The sequence below is a fragment of the Pinus tabuliformis genome, chromosome 8, assembly GCF_031772625.1.
Source record: "Pinus tabuliformis cultivar Carrire ecotype Pingquan chromosome 8, CPIR1, whole genome shotgun sequence".
Taxonomy (NCBI): domain Eukaryota; kingdom Viridiplantae; phylum Streptophyta; class Pinopsida; order Pinales; family Pinaceae; genus Pinus; species Pinus tabuliformis.
Genome location: NC_142294.1, coordinates 1,492,274,147 through 1,492,294,103, shown reverse-complemented (window position 1 = coordinate 1,492,294,103; position 19,957 = coordinate 1,492,274,147). Strand labels below are relative to the sequence as shown.

Sequence of the window (19,957 nt, the reverse complement as noted above, 5' to 3'; positions counted from 1 at the left end):
TCTATTTAAATTGCTTAACTAATATTGAAGCATAAAGAAATTTTGTAATAAGTGATTGTTACAACATAGAACATCTGATTTTCAACATGGTATCAAAGCATTGGTGAAGACAAACCCAAGAAGATAAGAGTTGTCACCCCTATTTTCTGCTAAAATATCACTTGTTGCCCCTTCTATTTACTGCTGAAATATCACTTGTTGCTCATATTTACTGCAGAAATATCACTTGCTACTCCTATTTACTGTTGAAATATCACTTGTTGCCTCTATTTACTGTTGAAACATCACTTGTTTCTCCTTCTACTTGTTGCTGAAATCAGTTTGACTAGATCAAGATGTCTTCTTCTTACTTCAAGAATGAAGAGAAATTGAATGATGTTTTGAATTTTGGTCCATGGAAAGAAAGATTGGATATTACTCTTGAGGAACATGATGTATTGGAATATGTTGAAGGTGAGGTAGTAGAACCACCAGAAAAATCGAATGCTGCTATCAAGGCTAGATAGAAGAAAGGAGAATTTAAGGCTAAAAAATATCCTTGATTCTCTTGGAGACCATCTCATCACCTATGTCTCCAACTTGAAGAAATATAAAGAAATGTATAACAAGTTGATTGGAATGTATCAAGTAAACAACTTAATTCAAATCCTTGTTTTGAAGAATCAACTCAAGGACATTAAGATGAAAAAAAAACCATTCAAGCGTATTTCATGAAGATATCAAAAATCAAGGATCAACTGTCAACTGTTGGTGAAATTGTATCTAATAAAGGGTTGGTGGTGATTACACTTTGAGGTCTTTCTCCTACTTGAGAGACTTTTATCACTACCATCAACAACAATGATAAGTTTCCCACATTTAATGAGCTCTTGTGAAAGTGCAGTCAAGAAGAGGCCAAAATGATTTCCAAAGAAAGAATTCCCAAGCATGAAGAGGGAGAACCTAATGTCTTTGTTGTCCAAGAAGTACAAAGGAAGAAGAGGTAATCACTTTTCAAGAAACTCTGCGCCCAGATCCAACAGTTCCTATAAATCAAATAGAGAATTATCAAAAGTTCAATGCTACAACTATCATAAGCATGGCCACTATGCCCGTGACTGTCTTGAAAACAAAAGAGCACCAAGATCCAACTTCAACAATCATAGCAACAACTTCATATCTGATTATATAAGAAGAAGATGAGCTTTTGTTGTTCGTAAAGAAAGCTACCTTTTTTCCAAGACTTCAAGGAACCCAAGGCATGATAATAATGCAACTCAGACAAATCAAAGTACTTTCTTATTACTGCTCTTTCTAGTTCCTCTCCTACAAATTATTGTGATAGTTGGTTGGTTGATAATGGTACTTCAAGGCACTTTACTGGTTATAAAGAGGTTCTCTCAAATCTGGTTGAGAAGGAGAAGGATCTGAAAATCGTACTTGGAGATAACTCTACATATCCTATAAAGGGATGTGGTTATGTTTCTTTTCATTTGGATCAAGGTAAAACTATATTTCTTCAAGAAGTTTTGTATGTACATGGTTTGGAAAAGAATCTTGTATATATATCTTCCTTAGAAGATAAAGGAATGAAAGTTGTTTTCATAAATGGAAAAGTTTTCACCCATCCAATGAGATCTAGCATAAGAGATGCCTTCACTCTTGGATCGAGATTTGAAGGTCTTTATAAAGTCAATTGAAGACCAATCCATGCATTGATTCATGACAGCAATCATCAATGTGAACTTTGGCACTGAAGGTTAGCTCATCTGCACTATAAAGCATTGTCTCATGTGAGAAAGATGGTTTCTGGAATGTCAGAGATGAGAGTGGATCATGATGGGGTCTGCCAAGGGTGTGCAAGAGGAAAGCATGTAAAGGGACCATTCCCTTCAAGCGAAAGCAAAACGAGTATGGTACTTCATCTTATACATTCTGATTTTTGTGGACCTGTGCCTCTAACTTCTCTTGGTGGCTACTTGTATTATATAATCTTTGTGGATGATTTTTCTTGCAAAACATGGATTTTCCTTTTGAAAAACAAAAGTCAAGCATTTAACATGTTCAAAGACTTCAAAGCTCTGGTAGAAAAACAAATTGGAAAGATGAACAAAATCTTCAGATATGACAATGGAGGATAGTTCACTTCAAATGATTTCATTAATTTCTGCAAAGAAGTTGGAATCAGGAAAGAGACCGTCGTACCATATAACCTAGAACAAAATGGTGTCGCTGAAAGAAAGAAGAAAACTATCATGGAAGCAATCAAAGATATGTTGCATGATTAGAAGTTACCAAGGTTTCTATGGGGAGAAGTTGCTAACGTTGTTATCTATGTCCAAAATAGATCTTCACACTAAGCCTTAAACAACAAGTCTCCGGAAGAAGTCTTTGTTGACAAATCTAGGGCATTAACATTAGGTGATTTATCTTCCATTAGTGACTGCTTGTGAATGTTTTTTACCTGCTTAGATTAGGATCTTCTTCATGTTAGATTATTAGTGTTCTTCTTCATCAAACAGTAACCAATGCATGAACATAAATAGACAAGAGACACAACATGTAGGTATAAGCCAGGGCCAAAATCTCTCACTCTTTGAGAGGAAAACCTGCACAAATTCTTCTTATATAGATTCCAATTAATGAATACCAAGACCAAGACCCTTGATCTATTAGCTACTCCAAGACCAAGCCACAAGTCCTCTAGACTGTCTTCTCTTTCTGTTGACTCCTCTTCCTCTTTGATCCTCTCAGCATTGAGACATTGACATCACTGAGATCTCATCTAGATCTCTTCTCGTGAGACCTACTTACTGTCATCAACAATGATTTGTGGTTATACCAAACTGTCATGTCTTCAAGACTGCTTCTCTGCACTTGATGTGATACCTAGACAGAGAGACTCTTCGATGTAGGTAGCATCTCGTTGTCCCTTCAACTTCCTCCAGAAACTCATCTGAACTTCGAATATGTCTTGCTTCCACTGTGTACCAATCTTCAAAGAGATCTGAACTGTGTTATCCTAGAGAATATTTCGTTGGCCCTTCAATACTCCTTGTTGTCACTGTGATCTGAACATAAGAGGGATCCGAATTCCCTACCCAATCTCCATTCTTGTGCCTTAGACCAAGCTCCTTTTCTCACATCGAACTCTATGAAATCTCAGAGGTATCTGAAGTCTTCACTATGCTAGATATCCGAAATTCTTTGTTTTTACCCAATCGAAAAACTTAGAGATAGATATGAAATCTTCTAACTGTGGAATAGGCCGAGATGGGTATATATAGTGGTATATTTGTATATATAAGCCGACATGAATTTATGAACCGATGTATCTCCATAATGTGAGCCAACATGACCTCCTTTATTTATCTTGAGACCGACATAGGAAGAGGATTGTGTGCTTATCGTTGGAGGGCTATTTTACTAGATTACATTTTACATGACATTGACTCTTTGACGAATCCTAAGGCTCTCAATGGGAGCCATCTAAAATAAACCCCTTGCTCATGAAACCCATGAAGCAAGGCATTATAAAAATAATTTTATTCTCTTCTTTTCATTATTCACAGAGATCATAATTACAAGTCATTATGAAGACCAAACCTTGTTACATTTTACAACACTCCCTCTTATCTAAGGAGGTATTCATAATGGTACTTGGTCATTCTCAATCTGAAGAATTTCTCATAAGAAAAATCAAATTGGTGACCCATCTATCTAGCATCATATCAACCATCATTGTCACATAGAAAGTCCTTGACTAATAGCTCTATCCACATGATCATATCACAATGCTGACGATACCAATGATTCATAGACACCAAAAATCATTCTCTCAAGGTACATACTCCACCCGGGTGTTCACAAAGTATGACCTTCTTTGGACTATTCTTATCTTGGATAGCCAGTCCTCAAAGAATATCGGTCCACGACTACCCTTATCTTGGATGCCCTATCTCATCCTCAAAGACTATCGGATGCCATATGATTACCCAATCCTCCATTCTGTCTTCCCAGGTGAAGACTAGAATGATGTGTCTATCTCTCCCTCTCAATTAGGGAGGACATATCAATTCCAATAACGGAATATACTCATTTCTATGGAAGGAATGTACCTAAGCTCCCTCTTGGCTTAGGAATTTCCAAGTTTCCTCCAAGTAAGAAACTTGCTTTCAAGCTCCCTCTTGATTAGGGACCTACAACAACTCCTTGACCAGCTGCTTGAAGAGCTCCTTCCTTCAATGTCATGAATTTCTTTGTCCAGGAGTCTTTATCTATTGTGGCTTCTTCATAGGGCACAAACCATCCATCACTTTCATCCACGAGTCAGTCATGTCATCATTCCTTTCATTAGAAGGTGATCCATCAGCCTTCATCTGGCCTTGCTTCATGTCATGTTGCCTTCTTCATGCCATATTTTCCGCAAGGATCTTACATCCTACTATATGGTCCTCTTGGAAGTCATCCACAGTTCTTCCCTTTAGCAGTCCTGCATAAGCCCATCTAGGTATTTGTTCAAAAATAAGAGATGAACACTTAACTCAAAATTACCTTTGTGATAGTCTTTCATCATGACATCTTCCAGTGTGCATCAGCATCCTACATGTTGACACATCTCCCAAAGATATCCATTGTCAAGGGTCTCCATCTTTTTCAGACTTCCATCAGAGTCTTCATATCTTTCCGGGAGATTTCCTAGTCAAATCTTTCTTGGTCTTCTGGATGTTGATTTCCTTTACCAAGGTTTCATATCTCACAATCTCTTCCTTCCTTTCACACATTTCATTCCAGGAGCTTCCAATCAGAGTTCCTTAATTGTAGTCAATCACCTTATACTTCATATGAGGACATATTATGTTGATTTCATCTAGTGACCTATGCCTTCTTGCATCCTTTCGAAGGAGGAGATCCTTTTTCCTTTGATCATGCTTCTCAACGTAGAAGTAGTGATCCATGTTACCTGCAACCATATGACATGACATTATAGTATTGAATACAAGCATACATACCTCATTTACCTTTAGGTCATCTAGGCTTCTTTCAGCAACTTCCTTGATTGAAAATATCTTCAACCTTTTGATCTGCTTTGTCTCTTATGTCATCATACCATCATCCCATGAACTCCACAAGTTGGAGTTCCTAATGAAACACTTGCTTCCACTCTAGATCGGTGAATCCTCCGATGAGGATTCCATTAGAGAATCTTGAGGATCTCGCATATCCTTATTCAGCAGATGTTTCCCTTTTGACTGATGTATGATGAGACTTGTCCTAGATGACTTCTTCCTTTGATCTTTCAATGAGGTCACCAAGAGCTATATCCTTCAAAGTTGACTATTAGACATCCTTCATATTTCTTATGGTGATGTCATGAGCTCTTACTTCTAATGCTTTTCTTCTTCCTTGGACTTCCTTCTTTCAGCTTCCTCCACTTCTTCGGTGAAATGGACTTCTTCTCTATTCTTCTTGTTATTGTCCTTCTTAAGCTAAGGACAATATTTCTTGTAATGTTCATAGCATTGAATCTTAGATATGTTCTTCTTTCCTTTCGACAAAATGTTTGAATCCTTTCATTTGATCCTCCAACATTTTTGCACTCAACCTGTCTTCTTCTATCTTGCATAGAAACCACAAGTTGTTGAATGGGATAGCCTTCTTATCCTCATAGACATTGTTACCTTGTTCATTAGTTAGTGCATTCAAAACAATGAGTATTATCTTTCTCAGATCTTGCAATTGTATGAAGATAACCCTTTATCCTTTGATACCTTCAATTTGTATAGATCAGATCTATGTGATGTGACCTTCTTTATCGCATCTTCAGATAATAGCTCTACCAATCTATCATATATATCTCTTTGATGTCTCCAATACTGCTATATAGGGATGAGGGATCTTTGATTGATTACATAAGAATCCCTTGAGCCCTTTGATCCCTTTCCATGTATTCAGAGGAGACCTTTCCATTGATATGTTCAATGACTTCACTTTCTTCGAGGACTATGTCTATCCTCCTTTTTCATGCAAGGAATTTCGATGACCCAACCAGCTTATAGATCTCCTTGCAAACACGAAGTCATTTTACCAAATTGATTAAAGAATGAAAGATAATTACTTGAAAAGTGAAGATGAAATATTCAACTTGATCACTTTGATGATGATTGAAGATGTATTAGTCCTCCTTTTGGATGATCTTATTCTAAACGAAAAATCCTTCTTCAGTGAGAGGAAATTGCTCCTTTTATGATGACAACACCTTTAGATCTAGATCTCTTTGTTGATGGTGATAGATGAGGATGTTTTGCTACGTCCTCAAATGATATTCTACAAGGATAAGGAGGGGACCCTTCCAATGATAGGGAGCTTGCCTTATAGCTTTGAAGATGATGATAATGCCTTCTCGCCTTCAAGATACTTCGACTTCTCTTGTAGTGTAGATCAGAAATGCTTCTAGGATTTCGACTCTCTACAAGATGATGTGATCTTGAACTTTAAAGTACTTCGAGCTACCTTGCTTTGTACATAACTTGATGAATGTCTTTGTGGTCTTTTGATGATGACTATAGGATTCAAAGCTTTTGTTGTTGTAGACCGCTTCTTCGATCTAGGGTTTGATTCTTCAATGTAGATCTTGATCTTTTGATAACCTTCGACTTGCTTTGATTCCTTTCTTGAAACTCAATCCTTGAGTGTCTCTTTGATTAGACGCCCTCCCTTTAACTTCAGTGCCTTAGCTCTGATAGCATATTGAGAAATCTAGGGCATTAGCATTAGGTGATTTCTCTTGCATTAGTGATTGTTTATGAATACTTTTTACTTGTTTAGATTAGGATCTTCTTCATGTTAGATTATTAGTGTTTTTCATCAAAAAGTAACTAATTCATAAACATAAATAGACAAGAGACACAGCATGTTGGGTATAAGCCAAGGCCAAAACCTCTCACTCTTTGAGAGGAAAACCCGCACAAATTCTTCTTATATAGATTCCAATTGATGAATACAAAGACCAAGACCCTTGACTTATTAGCTACTCCAAAACCAAGACACAAGTCCTCTAGACTCTCTTCTCTTCCTGTTGACTCCTCTTCCTCTTTGACCCTTTGAGCATTGAGACATTGACATCACTGAGATCTCATCTGGATCTCTTCTCGTGAGACCTACTTACTGTCATCAACAACGATCTATGGTTATACCAAACTGTCATGTCTTCAAGGTTGCTTCTCTGCACTTGATGTGATACCTAGACAGAGAGACTCTTCGTTGTAGGTAGCATCTCGTTGTCCCTTCAACTTCCTCCAGAAACTCATCTGAACTTCGAATATGTCTTGCTACAATTGTGTACTGAGCTTCAGAGAGATCCGAACTGTGCTATCCTAGAAAATATTTCGCTGGCCCTTCAATACTCCTTGTTGTCACTGTGATATGAGCATAAGAGGGATCTGAATTCCCTACCCAATCTCCATTCTTGTGCCTTAGAACGAGCTCCTTTTCTCACATCGAACTCTGTGAAATCTCAGAGGTATCTGAAGTTTTCACTATGCTAGAGATCCGAAATTCCCTGTTTTTACCCAACTGAAAAACTCAGAGATAGATACGAAATCTTCTGACTATGGAATAGGCCGAGATGGGTATATATAGTGGTATGTCCGTATATATAAGCCGACATGAGTTTCTGAACCGATGTATCTCCATAATGTGAGCCAACATGAGCTCCTTCATTTATCTTGAGGCCAACATAGGAAGAGCATTCTGTGCTTATCGTTGGAGGGCTATTTTACTAGATTACATTTGACATGACATTGACTCTTTGACAAATCCTAGGGCTCTCAATGGGAGCCATTTAAAATAAACCTCTTGCTCATGAAACCCATGAAGTAAGGCATTATAAACATAATTTTATTCTCTTCTTTTCATTATTTACAAAGATCATAATTACATGTCATTATGAAGACCAAACCTAGTTACATTTTACAACAGTCTTCCCTGGTGAAAAGCCTGAGGTTGGGCACTTGAGGATATTTGGCTACCCTGTCTACTTTCATGCGCTAAAGGAAGCTGGAAGCTTCAGATAAGAAATGTACGTTTTTCGGTTATTGTGAAAATTCTAAATCTTACAATATATACGTGTCTGGTTAAATTAGTATAGATTTTAGTAGGGATGTAACATTTGATGAAGATGCAGCTCTTGGAAAGGCAAGAGACACTCCTCCTCCTCTTGCTAATGTTGAAAGTCAAGATGATGCCTTGGATGCTCAAGAAGATCCTGAGCCTAAGCCTGATCTTGTTGATGAACCCATGGAGCCCATGGACCCCTTGGATCCTCCTCCATGTGATCCTCCTACTAGAAAGAGACCATTATGGCTTCGTGACACTCTACAAGATGTTGATAGACATGCTTCCCCATAGGAACCTTCAGAGAAACCAAGAAACCGTGTTGATTCAGGGATACATTGTAGCCATGAGCAACATTATTCAAGTTGAACCATGCACTTTTGAAGAAGAAATGCAAAATCAAGTATGGAAAGATGCAATGGTCGAAGAATATGAGTCCATCATACATAATGATGTATGGGAAGTAGTTCCAAGACCCCAAGGTAAGTCTGTTGTGACTTCTAAATGGTTGTTCAAAATTAAACATGGTGCAGATGGCAATATTGAAAAATATAAAGCTAGATTTGTGGCTAGAGGTTTCTCTCAAAAAGAGAGAGTAGACTATGATGAGATTTTGGCACCTGTTTCTCGATATACTACCTCCAATCTCATATGGATCTAGCTGCTAGCCAGAGATGGACTCTTCACCAAATGTATGTGAACATTGTTTTTCTACATGGCATCCTCAAGGAAAAAGTATTTGTGGAGCAGCCACAAGGCTTTGAAGTGCATGACAGGAAAATTCATGAGTGTAGACTGAAGAAAGTTCTTTATGGATTGAAGCAAGCCCCAAGAGCTTGGTATGTCTGCATTGATAGCTTATTGATGAAGCTTGGTTTTACTAGAAGCAATGTTAGTCCAAATCTCTACTTCAAGATAGTCCAAGGTATGCCTTTGATTTTGGTATTATATGTTAATGAATTATTCTTGACTAGTGGAGAACCTCTTTTTTTTTTTTTTTCTAGTTAAGACTAACCTAAGTACCCACGGGGGATTTGAACCAGTGACCTATCGCAAGGAGTGCCTTAACAGTGCACCCATTCACCGTCAATCCAAAACCCCGTGGGCCTAGTGGAGAACCTCTTATCATCCAATGTAAGAGGAATTTAGCTTCTGAAATTGAAATGAAATATCTTCATTTGATACACTACTTTTTGGGCCTAGAGGTATGGCAGAGACATAGTGAGATTTTCCTTTCTCAAGAAAAATATGTTGTCACACTTCTGGAGAGATTTGGTATGACAAAATGTAAGTCCATGAACACACCAATGGAAATGAATTTCAAAAAGTTATGTGATGAAGCTACAGGACCTGATTTGGCTAATCCTTCCGAGTATCGACAATTGATTGGGGCACTGATGTTCTTAGTGAACACTAGACCGGACATATGATTTGCGGTCAATACTCTGTGCCAATATATGATTAAGCCATCACATGCACATTGGATTGTTGAAAAGCATGTGCTGAGATACTTGCATGGGACCTGTTGTCACCCGGATTGTACAGGGACCGCGACAACAACTCAGGGTAGGGGTTATCACTCTGATCCCTGCCCACTCCGTTCTAGATGTCCCCCAACAACAGGCTATGGGGGGGTAGTCCCTATGGAAATGAGATTATGGAAAGAAAGTTGGGAACCAACTTGCCCGGGAGACATAGTTGAGTGGCCTAGCTACTTGGTGAAAATTTAGCAAGATTAAAGATTTGATTAGATTTAGATTTTGAGACCAATGCCTTATTGAGTCAATAGTTCTGGTTTATTATAAATGATGATCAAATAACTTGATGGACAATTGTTGCTTATATGATTGACTAACCTATATGTGATGTAACTCCTAAGCCCTAGGTGAAATGCAAGGATCTTGGTTAGTTTTAGATTATATGCCTAATCTAGATGGAACCTTTCCCTTAACTGTTTTGAGAAACAATCTTCAGAGTAGGTTGTGATATTGAAGCCAATGGGAAGCAGGCAATGGCCTGATTAACGATACCTCCCCATGTGTTCCAACCACCCATTGCCTCTGGCGCTGCAGACACTATGGCTCAGACGACTGCAAGGTCACTGTGTTAACCACTAAGAAGGGTTGAATCCCTCAAGCTAGATGAAAGAGGGTTGTCCTTGAAGTCTATCAACCAAATTTATGTTTGGAGGTAAGTTATTAAGTACAAAGCTAAGACTAGAATGTTTATGCAATGATTATGAGTGAAATCACTTGAGTTAAGATTGTTTAAGTGTTTAAGTACTTAAGTTATGATTATTCTTTATGACAATAGCACTTAACGACAATTAAAAGACAATCTTAAAATAAGACAAGTGCTTAAGGATACAAGTTCCAATGAATCAATTTACAAGATACTTTGGACAAATTATCCAATTGTCAATTAGCCACTGACCACAAGATGTCAATCACAATTATTTGAGATGTTATTATCACAATGCCAATTAGATTTCAAAGGCCAAAGTCGCTTATACTATCAACAAGACCAAAAATTTAGAGATTAAGTTTATGAGTGCTATTAGATTCCAAATATCCAAAATCAACAGTAACACTTCAGAAATTTCAGCATTTATTAGTCTTATGACAGTAGAAATAAAATCACTTCAAATCATGAAATTTACCTAGCATATGAGACAAAAAATTCTCTAATGATTAGCCAATGAGTTTAGCCCACTTTAAGATGTACTATCCAGAAAATTTTCAGATCTGATTCACTTATTACAGCAGTAAGAAAGTGTGTGAACAGTGGTATGTCAATGTTACAAAAACATGCCCACCACTTAAAATTAGCTTGTCAAATTGAAAACTTCGATTTTTTAGGACCTTTAGGTATGATATTCAGAAAATATCAGATCTTAAAAATTTGCTACAACAGTGATTAGATCAGAAAATCAATGAGTTAGTTATGTCACCACAAGAGCCAAATTTAGCCCAAAACTTGGAAAATTTGCCAAAGCTGAAAAAAATTGAGTTTTTGAGCCTTTTTAGATATGTGATTCAGAAAATACCAGATCTGAATATTTAGTAATGTAGTAAAATTCCAGCAAGCAAAAAATCAGATCTAGGCTAGATAACCAATGCCCAAGTCGCCAAATTTTAGAAAAAAAAAAAATTGCAAATTTTGAGTTATTTTGACCAATTAAATGTAGTTTTAGGGCCTATGTATTACTATTATGAAATAAAAATTACAGTAGAAACAAAACAGTGGAAAATTTATGATTTAGAGAGCAAACCCTAGGCCCAAGGCCTTGAAGATCACTTTGCTCAAACTTGCCAAAATTTTGTGATGAAGTTTCCACCAGCAAATCAAACTTTTTGAGGCCAAAAACTTGCAAAACCACCAAGTATTCAGTCCATAAAATTCAGAGATGGATTTAGGGCAAACTAGAGCTAGGCAAAGGCCAAAGAGGATAATAGAAGGAGGCCCAAAAAAAGGCTGAAAAGATCAACGACTAGGGAAGAGAAGGGTAAAGGAGGAAGGAGAAGCCCCAAATGGTTTACACAGGGAGGAGGAAGCCCTCCTAGGGCTTGCGGCTAGGGTTGGAGGCCATAAAGTTCTATCGTGGGCCCCACAAGGGCCACGGCCTGAGGAAGGAGGGTCGTAGAGGGAGGCCGAAACCTCTAGGCCTCATGGCCAGGCCTAGAAAGACCTTAAAACTTGGACGTAGGGGACATAAGGGAGGTGGAAGCCCTTAGAGGCTACGACCTACCTCCAAGAGGCCGAAAAGGATGACGAAGGGCCTTCTTAGGCTGACGCAGGGGGTAGAGAGGGAGATGTTGGATCCGGGCCCAGGAGACCTACAACTCGAAACCCCAACTTCTGAAAATTTTATTTGCTTCAGATCTGAATTTTGCTACAAATTTTCCAATGGTTGGCCCTACAAAAATTCTAGAGACTAGATCTTACCCTCAAGGGCTTAGATCTAGCTCTATTCCAACTTCTTCTTTTGACTGCACATGCAAAATGGAGATAAAATACCCAAAACCCAAAATATATACAAAATCTCAAAACCCCAATTAAACAAAATAATTTACAAATTTAAATTACAAAAAAATTACAAATATACAAGGGTTTTGAAATAAATTTAGAGAAATAATTTTTATGGAACTTTTTCTTTGATAAATGGCTAAAAATACTTTAGAAACCCAATGCACACTATAGCCTTAGTGAAGTTTAAATCAACCACATAAATATTTGGGATCCAAACAAAGTTGGTTCATGCCCACAATTTGTGAACTTGGAGACCAAGGACTGGGGTACCTACAAACACTATGTATATATCTCAAGAAAATTTGTTAATCATATGGCGAATCAAATCATATAAGATTAGCCCAAAACTATCAATAGATTGACTTTATCCCCATCTAATGCAAAAAAAAAAAAAAAAAAATGATCATTTACCAACACAACATAGGAAAGCTCGTAGCCAGCGCATACCACAAATCAACGAACACTGAACACCTTGAACTGCACCCCAAAGTTTTTATTATAATAGAAATAAAAGTTCCCAACGGGAGAATAGTGTTACATTAATGCTTCAGCAACAATTTCATAGTCAGAAATCAGAAGGCTAGAGACTCAAATGACTTTCTAATTTATAGATAAATCGTTAGTGGAAAATAACGACTAGTTGGCTCGATCCTTATCAAAATAATCTTGGCCATCGAAAAGTACTTGATCATCTTTTAACCTTAACTGTTGAAATTTTTTTTGAGTAATTTTCAATTTTAATATTTAATTCCATATTTATTAGCTCAAAATTAATTATTTTGAGCTAATTTCCTCAAAAAATTGACTGACTTAACCACCAAGGTCTGAGTGTCTAATTTTTCTTGAAATATCCAATATTCCCTTAATGGAGGACCTCTAAAAATTAATTCTTTTGATACCCACAAATTTTTCTACTTGGAGAATTTAATTTCTCTAAACTTTTAGTTTTGAGTCTAATTAATTAAATTTATGGCTTAGGATTTTAATTATTTTTGCTAGAAAAATTAATTAATTCACACTAGAGAGGATTTAATGTTTTTTCTACCCTCTAATATTTTAACCATGGTGTCTAAGTATTAGGGACCATGCATTAAAATATTTTTTACATAAGATTTTTTTACAATTCAACCCTCAAAGGGGGAAAACCCGATTGGCTTAGACCCTCAAATTGAGAACCCCAGAATCTTGCATCCAAGAAAACAGAATTCCATCAAATAGATATCCATTCAAAATCGAAATCATCATATATACATAATAAATGTCGTTGGAATAGAAAATTCTACTCTAACAAACTGAAACATAAATGACATGATATAAATGCGTGAAATAAAACTATACAATGGCATGAAATAGAAGGGATTAGGGTTAGAGATATTATACAAAACGATGCCCTATGGCAATTGATGTCATCGAAGAGGCATAATATCGGGCATCTGCCCGCTGATTGGTAGATCAATGGGCTGCTTTTCAGATGTCCCTTACTGAAATTTCACCCTCTTCGGTCGGTGTAACTTCTCATCATTGTGTTGCATATCTCTGTCAAACTAAAATTTGTTTCTCTTTTTGCTCGAAGGAGGGGATGGGCGGTGGAATGAAGAAAATTGACAGACCGGTTGGACAAATTCTGACTCGAAGTGTGGTGGATGACCCTGTGACATGACCTCTTCACCATTTTACAGTATCTTTGGGACTTCCACATGATACCTTTTCTCCACTTCTATGTATAATCTGACCATGCCACCTGCTACTGCTAGAATAGTGGCGTAAGATAGATCCATTTGAATAGAAACACCCGGATCGGCTACAAATTTCCTAGAAATAAGCATTCTCCACATATATGGTGCATCAATTACTGCTATGTCTATGGTGATGATCTTGTATGGGTAATCAGCGAATGCGACATGTAGATCTTTAACCACACTAAGGATTTCAACTTTTCTAGAATCCGTTGAGAAAATGTCATGATAAGGTCTAGAAATTCTTAAGTCTAATTTTTCCATAACTTTCTTATTTATAGCATTTGTAGATGCACCAGAATCAAGCATGCAATTGTGAAGGAGACGATCATTAATATCCAATGTCAGAAAGAATGGTTGATGGTCCTTGTTACCCACCATTTTGTGGGTGATATCCTTAGGAGATTTTTTTTTTCTCCAAGATGGTCCTCAGCCCGCAGCCACCAGCTAGCTCATTGTGCCATTTCTCCACCACCTAAGCCAGCCATATGGTCCCTTGCCCATCTACCATGATCGTATGTTTGAATGTGGGCCTCCCGAACCTAAAGGTATGCCTTGTCATTTGGTAATTGAGTATTGTAGTTTGCTTATCATGGACACTTCTAGGCATGGATTAATGGGGGGGTTCAGCAGAAAGAATGGGTTAGGTTTGTGCTCTTGTCCCCTAGACCCCTTTCGGATATCAACCTTGGATTCTAGTCCCATGGGATCTCTTTTATTGACCATTTGGCTTTAGGGATGGTATTTCACGGGAAAACCTGATTTTGGTTGTGCGGTATCGCTCCCTTATCTGCTTATATTACCCCCCTTTCCACTCTTTATTACCCCATTCATCATTTCAGCCACCTAAGTCCATATTCCTCCACTGGGTCCACATAGGGTTAGCTCACCCCTTCCCCTTGCCCACACCTTGGGTTAGGCCTAGAATGATGCCCCAGAGGTTGATGCAACTAAAAAGAAAGACAAAAGCATATTCTACCACATTCAACGGGAAAATGTACCACAAAATGCAAAAGATGATCGGGACAAACACATTTAGCACGTGGGAAAAAGCCAATACATGAGCTCTACCCCATCATGATGGCCATCACCCTAGTTCTTACAAGTTCTATGAGCCTCCTTCATCGTATAGGAACCTATGATTGTCAACCCCTGGTGGGAAATGAACCGCCCGACCTTAAAATGGGGTATTCACTGCTATATCTTATGCATCATGCTCTTACCCCTTGGGCCTCAAGCAGTTGATCAAAGAAAATCATAAAAAGACAAAAGGCATATAAAGAATGGTGGAAAAATCAAGGTCGGGGCACCTCATGTACCACGATTTCTCTCTCCTCTACATTATAAACCCAAGTGTGGGCTTCGCTTTTATTAGCTACCCTTGTACCCTAGCATGTGGCCCAGGGTTGCCCCTTCTCAACCCCTACTTCATTCACCTATCTGTCACATGCCACCAATTTTTGAAGGATGTACCTTGAACATATTATCCCCTTTAGAAGTAGAAACCACCTAATATGATACTTGGTTAACCCCGTTTGGAGTTAGGAGACATTGGCACATCCCAAAGCCCATTATGGAAGGGAAGACCATTATGAAGTCCCCGCTTGTGGTCCATGGTTGGTAAGCTCATTTACTCAATTTCTCTAATGACTTGTTGTATTGGAAGGCTAAGGGACACATTGGATCTTATGCAGGATTGTAGATGGTCTCCCTATATAGGGCCCTAATCCTCCAAAGGGCTACATTGGCACATATAGGGTGTGAGTCGAGAGCCATGGGCCTCCACAGCAGTATACAACATTTCACGGATTCCTGAGAATGGTCAGAGATGCTCGAGATACTCTTATTGGACGAGGAAGATGCACTTGGTTCACCAGTGCCCAGTTGGCCCCACAAATGTACCATGCACTTGGTAGCTAATCCAAGACTTGTAGAATGATGTGGCATCCCCTACACCATCATCTGAGCCCTTGCAGACGATCTACAGGAATCTTCGACTCATTTGGAGACGCATGAGGTTATTGTTGTGCCCCTGCACCCATTGGGAGCACCACAGGTTTGTTTGGAGAACAAGGGGCCAACCCCTTGTCCATCACTTTTGAGGGTCCAATTCTTCATTATGGCACACATGGACCTCATCAGGCCTCTTGGAGAGCCCTACGACATGCATTAGTCATCATCTGACCTCTTAAGAGGCTTATTCTTTCATTTGTAAGCTAGTTTGGTGGGCTTGTCACCAAAAGTTAGATTATTAGCACATTATTTTATTTTTGGAGCTTATGTAGGCCAAGGAGACTAATCCGAACTCCTCGTTAGTGTATAAATACAAGTGAGATGAGTTCATTTTCTCATCATCACTTTGGATTGGATCTTTTCTCTCTCTTGAGAATTTAGCACTTTTTCTAAAGGATGAATTAGAGCTTTATGGATGAATTTTGATGTGTGGATATTGGTCTATCTTATCTTGGAGCTTCTCTTTTGTCAATTGTGGATGGTTGGATATATTCGATTACATGTAAGTACATGCTTTTAACGTTATTCTTGTTTTACATTGTCATATAGATTGGACTGGGATTTTCGCTATTTTTAGGGCTAACCGCTGCATGCATTTACCGCTTTAAGTTTTGGAGATTTTGTCTCCATTATAGCATCTCTCAATATATGGGCCATGTAATGTGAACGGAATATCCTAGGGGTAATTCTATCAACAAATTAACCTTGATAAGCCATCTCCTGTGCACATCGAAGTATAAAAGCAACAAGATTGCTTCTCTTTGACCGAGAAGGCTAGTGAAGTAGTCTTGAGGCCCCCTTGACCAAGAACCAAAGGCCCTCACTCATATTCATCATAGACTCCATTCTCTCAAGACTAAGGCATTGATCTACCAAGAGGTGGTCACCCAAAATCACATCTTTTCACCTTTTCCGAGGTCTATCCAAGTTGGGTCACCTAGGGCATCATTTTCTGTACAAACTATCCCTCCAAAATTTTTGATCTCCTAGGGTCTCCCGCGCTAGTGTCTCCTTAAGGCCTCCTCCAATTTTGAAGCCATTCTGACGGTGGTGTAGGGAGAAAAGCCAAGCCATAGCTCCGAGATCAAACTTTGCCCTAACATCCCCAAAAGCTAGTACCTTGCTGGATCAATTCAAACCTTTAAGTGGATATTATTTCTTTGATCCATTTCTATACCTTGTCCAGGTTAGGGATAATCATTGGTTGCCACAATCTTCTCCCCTACCCTAAATTGGGTCCACTTGGTCCCGTGTGGTTCCGTTCCTTTGAGAAGACAATTCTTCAAGAACCATTCGAGACACAAATTTCAATAAGGATTTTAGGGATTAGGAAATTCCTTCATAAGTCATATCCCATAAACCTAACCCTCAAATCCTCCCTTCCTTTCCCTAGAAGACATTGTAGCTTGCTTAGAAAGCAAGCAAGCTCTATCTTTCTAACCTTTCCGAGAAAGGAATTATTTGGGTCACTCCACATCCTTTCATTGACTTATCCTTCATCGGTGACTCCATAATACACTGAGTCTCTTCCCATCGATGAAAGTTCGTAAATAGATGGGAGCCTTCGCTGAGGTGACAGTGGGCTAAGTCTCCATTTGTTGCCCTTGGCCGAGCGTTTTCCCTTTAGGGATCCCCCTTAGGTCCCCTACTAGTTTGAGCAGCAAAAGTCCTCATTGGTCATATAGCAGGTTATATCTTTTAACTTAATTTCTTCATCTTTAGACAGAGTATCATATTTTCTTGTTGAGAAATGCCTAAAGCAAGCTTTGAGGAATGAAGCTCTTTGTGACGAGATCTTCAAAAGTTCTAAGACTGGAACTGACATCTTGATGTTATAAATCCATGCTGCCCAATCCACCTTTAATCTGGACTTATACCTTTCAGAAGGAACTTGCTTATTTTGATTTGGATCTTTACCTTTCCTCTGATAGGTATAACGTTTACTTTTCGCAAGTTCTAGAATTTGTTCCTGAGATGGCTTCTCACCATATGCTTGAGTAATGGGGTTGTTTTCTTCATTGAAGGTATTGATGGCGAAGGCTAAAGAAATCATGTCGGCACATCAACTTTCCTTGGCTAGCATTATTATTTTGTTGGTTTCTACTTTTCTCTAAGATTCTTTTAGCAAAGGCACATGTACTTTCTTCATGGAAACTCTCACAAGGTTTACAGAAAGGAATAGGTTCATCAATCACATTAGCAAACTCAAGTGGTGTAAGAGGCCTTTGATCATTTGGTGGATTTCTTCTTGGCCATGGATTGTTGTTGTTACCCCTGTTATTATTATTATTTCTAGGCAGCACACTATGCATTGAGAACCTTTCCATTTGTATTAATTGATTTTGCATCTCACTTATCTGTCTGGCATGTTCAACCTTCATTTCTTTCATTAATCGGGTCAATTCTTTAACTGACTCAAATTCTTCTTCTTTAACTTCTTTCCCCTTAGACTTGATTTGGACTCTTTCAAAACCAGGGATCTCCGACTTTCCTAAGGCTTTCTTGTCCTTTTCCAATTCCTCAGTTGTGCTTTGGGAAATAGCTAAAGTGTTGGGATGAGCACGTCTTATCTCATACTGCGTCTCTACAGGGTAAGCCTCAAGATATTGTTCTAGAATTGTCTTGTCAGGAGGCTTGTAATCTTGAGTCATATCCCTTAATAGTTTATTAAATCTTTGGTTAAATTCTTCAACTATTTCATTTTCTCTTTTCTTAATAGTGTTGAATTCTTTAACCAAATACTTTCCTTCCCTCTTATCTCCATACTTATCTTTAAATGCATCAAGAAGGGATCTCAAAGAGTCGAAGGCATTGTCAGCTTTGTCTTGAAACCAATTGAGAGTATCATCTTCTAGAGAAAGCACAAATAATTTCATTCGAACATCCTCATGATTATAAGTAGTAGCATGAATGGATCTTTGGATAAAGCAGTGGAACTTCTTTATATGACCTTCAGCATTAATAGCATTGTTCCCTTGGAAGAGAGGCAGCTTAGTCATAGTGGATTCATTTGGAAAATCATGTGGGTATCTTTGAATGTTGGTGAAGTTGCAAGACCTGTAGAAGTCACTGATGATGTCTTGATTTATAGGATGGTTAATGAAAAGCAAATGGAGATCAAGGAGAGCTTCATGTCAGAGAAAATTTAATTGATCTCTAAAATGTAATTTGTTTAATTGGGCTCTTAGAGCCTTTTCAAGATCGGGAGCGAGGTTAACCAAGCTACCAGGATTCCTTCTAGAGTACATTCTTGTCAATGGATGAATAAGTGGAGTAGCCACCCAAACAGGAAACCAACCTAAATGTCCAAGTGCTAAAAGTGTGAATGAACAAGATGAAAGGATTAGTGAGAGTACAAAGGATAAGATGATGAAAAGATGAAGAATGATGAAAGGAAAGGTGCCAAAATGTTGTGGCATTGACGGGACAAGGAATGAATAAATATGGAAAGATTGAGAAATTGTTGTAAACCCCGGGAACGGAAAAATCTATCGCAGGGAAACGGCGCCAAAAAATGTTGTCACCCGGATTGTATAGGCACTGCAACAACGACTTAGGGTGGGGGTTGTCACTCTGATCCCCTCCCACTCCGTTCTAGTTGTCTCCCAACAGCGGGCTATGGGGGGTAGTCCCTATGGAAATGAGATGATGAAAAGCAAGTCGGGAACCAATTTTCCCAAGAGACACAATTGAGTGGCCTAGCTACTTGGTGAAAATTTAGAAAGATTCAAGATTTGATTAAATTTATATTTTGAAACTAGTGCCTTATGGAGTCAATAGTTCTTGCTTATTATAAATGATGACCAAATAACTAGATGGACAACTACTGCATATATGATTGACTAACCTATATGCGATGCAACTCCTAAGACCTAAGTGAAATGCAAGGATCTTGGTTAGTTTTAGATTATATGCCTAATCTAGATGTAACATTTCCCTTAACTGTTTTGAGAAACAGTGTTCAAAGTAAATTGTGAGATGGAAGCCAACGAGACGCAGGCAGTGCCCTGATTAACGATATCTCCCCTTGTGTTCCAACCACCCGGTGCCTTCGGCGCTACAGAGGCTGTGGCTCTGGTGACTAC

General features: G+C 38.4%; 1 protein-coding gene across 1 annotated transcript in view; it reads right to left on the bottom strand.

Moving 5' to 3' along the window:
- Nucleotides 1-19,957, bottom strand: part of LOC149241474 (calcium-transporting ATPase 8, plasma membrane-type-like) — a 209,618-nt gene that overhangs the window by 12,039 nt on the left and 177,622 nt on the right. Inside the window, exons 23-24 of the mRNA XM_089370556.1 lie at nt 18,013-18,862; nt 17,750-17,912 (exon numbers count right to left, since the gene is read on the bottom strand). Coding sequence (XP_089226682.1) covers nt 17,750-17,912; nt 18,013-18,862 — 1,013 coding nt within the window. The remainder of the gene's footprint in view (nt 1-17,749; nt 17,913-18,012; nt 18,863-19,957) is intronic.